This window comes from Hipposideros armiger, unplaced genomic scaffold, assembly GCF_001890085.2.
Source record: "Hipposideros armiger isolate ML-2016 unplaced genomic scaffold, ASM189008v1 scaffold_284, whole genome shotgun sequence".
NCBI lineage: Eukaryota > Metazoa > Chordata > Mammalia > Chiroptera > Hipposideridae > Hipposideros > Hipposideros armiger.
The window spans coordinates 1395592-1399419 of record NW_017731634.1 but is presented as its reverse complement, the minus strand read 5'-3'; the positions used below and the strand labels follow the sequence as shown (position 1 = coordinate 1399419).

General features: G+C 60.1%; 1 protein-coding gene across 1 annotated transcript in view; it reads right to left on the bottom strand.

The window, feature by feature from the left end:
• Positions 1–3828, bottom strand: part of CFAP74 (cilia and flagella associated protein 74) — a 61331-nt gene that overhangs the window by 42790 nt on the left and 14713 nt on the right. The window contains exons 8-11 of the mRNA XM_019658439.1: positions 2129–2877; positions 1253–1363; positions 806–908; positions 1–95 (exon numbers count right to left, since the gene is read on the bottom strand). Coding sequence (XP_019513984.1) covers positions 1–95; positions 806–908; positions 1253–1363; positions 2129–2877 — 1058 coding nt within the window. The remainder of the gene's footprint in view (positions 96–805; positions 909–1252; positions 1364–2128; positions 2878–3828) is intronic.

Here is a 3828-nt window from a genome sequence, read left to right as displayed (position 1 = left end):
CCATGGGCCAGAATCGCCTCCTTCTCTGCTTGGGCCTTCTGCTCAGCCAGCTCTGCCTTGGCCTGGCCCCATGCTTGAAATTTCCGGAGCGTTTCCTTGGGAACAGAGAACACAGAAGTTACAGCATTAGCACATGCGTGTGCACACCTGCACATCGGAGCTTCCTATTGAACAGGTGCTCAGTCACGGCCAGGCTCACCGGGCCCCACCTGCTGCCCTGCCCTCCTCAGCCCTCGGGGCTCTGCCCGAAGCTCTGCCCGCCTGGCCCGCTCGCCTCCATGCCCTCGGCATTTCCCGGCCACCCGGGCTTTCTTCCCGGCATGCTCCTTGCCTCTGAGCCTTTGCAGGTGCTGTTCCCCAATTCCCCCTCTCTGATTTCCTGGCCTAACTGTGTACCCTCAGGCCCCAGGAGATGTCACTTCCTCCAAGCAGGCCCCAACCCCAGCACACGGCCATGGGGAGCTGGTCCCCTGGAGCCTTGTCATTGCTCTCCCCACAGGACTAGGCCCCAGAGGACCGGGCCGCAATGCTTTCCTCCTGCCTGACTCTGGTGCCAGGCTGGTGCCAGCACAGACCTGTGGGTGAGAAGCCTGGGATGGGTGATGGTATGTCCTCAGGGAGACAATGAGTGACACAGGACTCTCCCGAGGAGCAGGGGTTTCGGGGGGCGGGGTGGGGCGGGGCTGGGCAGGCAGACTGCAGCCTGGACGGAGGTCCTGCCTGGACAGCTCCTAGAGGCTTGCAAGGGGCCCTGAGGGTGTCGGAGGTGAGGCCGCTGGATGTGCACGTGCACGTAGGCACCTACCCGGTTGGCGGTGATGTTTTTCTTCAGGGCCAGCACGGCGTCCATGCGCCTCCTCAGGTGCTCGCGGGACTCCATCTCCTGCTGCCTGACCTGCTCGCGAGCCCTGGGGAGGCACAGGCTTGGGCTGCGGGTCCAGCAGTGACAGGGCTGGGAGGAGCCCTGGGTGCTAGTCACATCCACCAGGGAGGTAACTAAATGTGACAATATGAAAGGTGGTGGACCGAGTGCTGTGGCTGAAGGGGAGACGCCAGAAACAGGGTCTGAAACACGTGCGTCTGGGCGAGAGGCTGATGAAGATACACAGGCAAGCAGCTTAACACGCAAAACACAGATGTATCTTTTCTGGATGGTGAGGTGATGATTTGATAATAAAATGTGAGGATTTGGGAACACAGGCAGGTGAGCTCCGGGATGGACAGGGCGGAGGGTCTGGAGAGGACGCGCTACCTGCCCAGCGAGGCCTTCAGGAACTTCACGGCCGTCCTGTGGTTCTTCCTGGCATCTTCCACCAGCTTCTGGTGCTGCAGTCTCTGCTCCTTCTGCAGATACGTGGACCTCCTGCAGTGACGTGGGGCGGCGGGGGGCGGGGGAACAGAGCCATGTGGGGTGTCTGCTCTCCAGCACGCCCGGCCCGAGAGGGAGCAGGCGTCCCAAGGAGCTGTGTGCACATGTGCGGGGGACAGAGGGACACGGGGCAGAGCTGGCACCACAGGCAGCGCGGCAGTAAATGACTAGGGGAGGTTTCAGCCAGGGGGACATGGGCTGGGCCGGGAGCCTGGGAAACCCAGGGACCAGGACGAAGTGGGTGAGGAGGGTGGGATGAGGACCCTGGGGGACTTGGATCCACGGAAACAGCAAAAGATCTGGCAAGGGGTTGAAGGAGGTGGGAGGTGGGGCCCCTGGATGAAGATGGAGGCGCGGTGTAAGGAGGTGGGATGGGGAGCAGAGGGGACACACACACACACACACACACACACACACACACGTGAGAGGAGGCGCCCCCTTCAGTGGAGGAGTGCCAGGTCCCATGGCTTGTGACACACCTGGGGATGCCTGCCTGCCCTTGCCCAGGAGCCTGGGAATGGAAGCGTGCTGGGAACTGAGCCTCAGCGAGGACAGCAGCAAAGGGACAGCCAGAGCGAGGAAGCGGGAAGGGGTGTCCGGAGGAAAAGCCATGTGAGGTCACTGTGAGAGTGACTGGCCAGGGGCTGGCGGAAAGGGCAGGACTCCGGCTTTGGGGCCACAGACAAGCTGGCTGAGGAGGAGGGTGCAAGGGGGGCTGAGGAACAGTGAGGCCAGGGGCCTGCAGGCCGGGCCGCCTACCTGACCCTCAACCGCCGGTTCTTCTCCGCCTTCGCCCAGGCCTCCTTCTCCTTGCCAAGCTGCTCAGCCGCCCGCGCCTGGAGGCACCTCCTGGTGGCCTCTGCCTGCGCTCGAGCAGACTCCCGGACACCCTCCAGCTGCCCCTCCTGGATCTCAATGTGCCACATGACGTTCCTTGCAAAGGAGAGGTGTTTTTGTTTATGTGGGCAAAGGGGCTGGTGATTAGACCGTGCCCTCTGCGGAGCGTCAACCCTAGGGATCTGGGGGGGGGTCCAGGCACCGAGGCTGGACAAACACCCTGGGCGGACACTGCACACCTCTGACAGCTCAGCTCCTCCTCCTCTGAGCCCTCTGGGCCTACACTGGCCGAACACCGAGGCTCTGCCTTCAGTCCCAGCACCGTTCTTCACTTTCAGATACTGGGCTCCCCGGACAACATGGCCGGGAGCATCTCGTGTGCCAGAGTGCTCAGGGAGAGACAGGCGCACGTCAAGAGGATGAGGAAACAGCTTGAGAAAGGCCCCCTGGCCTGGAGCAGCACAATAAAGATTAGGACCCTGAAGGGAAGAGAAGCCTGAGAGAGAGTCGATAAACACACGCAGACAAGACAAAGTCGTCTTTGACAGTAGAAAGCGAGAAGGGCGATGAAATTCGAAGTCACCCTGTGTCACTGTCGTCATAATTGATTCAGGTGAGAAACACACATGGATGCAAAACCAGGGTGTGAAAGGGGGTGAGGATGGGGGTTTCCAGAGTCAAAGTAGCTACCCACAAATTATGTGTTAATTTCCAAAAGAAAAATGTAAGTCTGCATGAAGAAACCTGGCAGACACCACCTCCATCCGGAGATCAAATCCCCTGACTGGAAATGGGACCTCTGTCATCAGGTACTTCGAGGTGAGCACGCCCGGGAAGGACATGGCGTCACCAGGGGCAGTGGGTGCGTCCTAGCCAGCGGTCACAAGGAAACACCACACAGAGATAGCTGAGGGATCTTTACTGGCCCATAGTCTTCAGAAAGGTCATGAGTGTCATGGAAGGACTGAGGGGTCTTCCCGACTGGAGACAGGACAACTCCATGCAGCTCCCAGATAGGACCCTCTTGCTATAAAGGATGTCACTGGGATGACAGGGGCCAGGGGGAAACAGGGTTCTTTGTGCTATTTTTGCAACTCTGTAAGTTTGATTGTTTCAGAATAAAAAAATTTTTTTGTAAGTAAATGGACCATCACAGCACCTGACAAGGGCAGGGTCCCAGGCGTTTTGAACCTTGAGTAAAGTCCACTGCCCAGCGCGGAAGCTGGTTGGTGGGCCCGGCCTCGTGGCCGGCTGTCCTAACCAGGACCATGGAATGGCCAGCCGTTCTTCCTTGCTCCTGGACCCACCATCCTCATCAGCTCCCCCTTGTCCCCTTCCCTCTCCCGACTAGTCCACGAAGGGTGTGTTGTGACAGCCCAGAGACTGGTTCTGGGTGTGACGGGTGGATTTGTGGGGGGTGGGGGTCAGCTGCGGTAAGTGAAGCTCTCACAGCACAGGGTGGCCTGCAGCCCACTGGCTGGCACGCCCAGCACCCATTCCTGGCCCTCTCTGTGCCTCTTGCATGGCAGGACTGGAAAGCTCAGAGCATGGTTCCCAGCGCCCTGGGGTGAGGTGAAGACTCAGGGCCCACAGCCCCCGAGGAGCTCCCTGATCCTCATCTC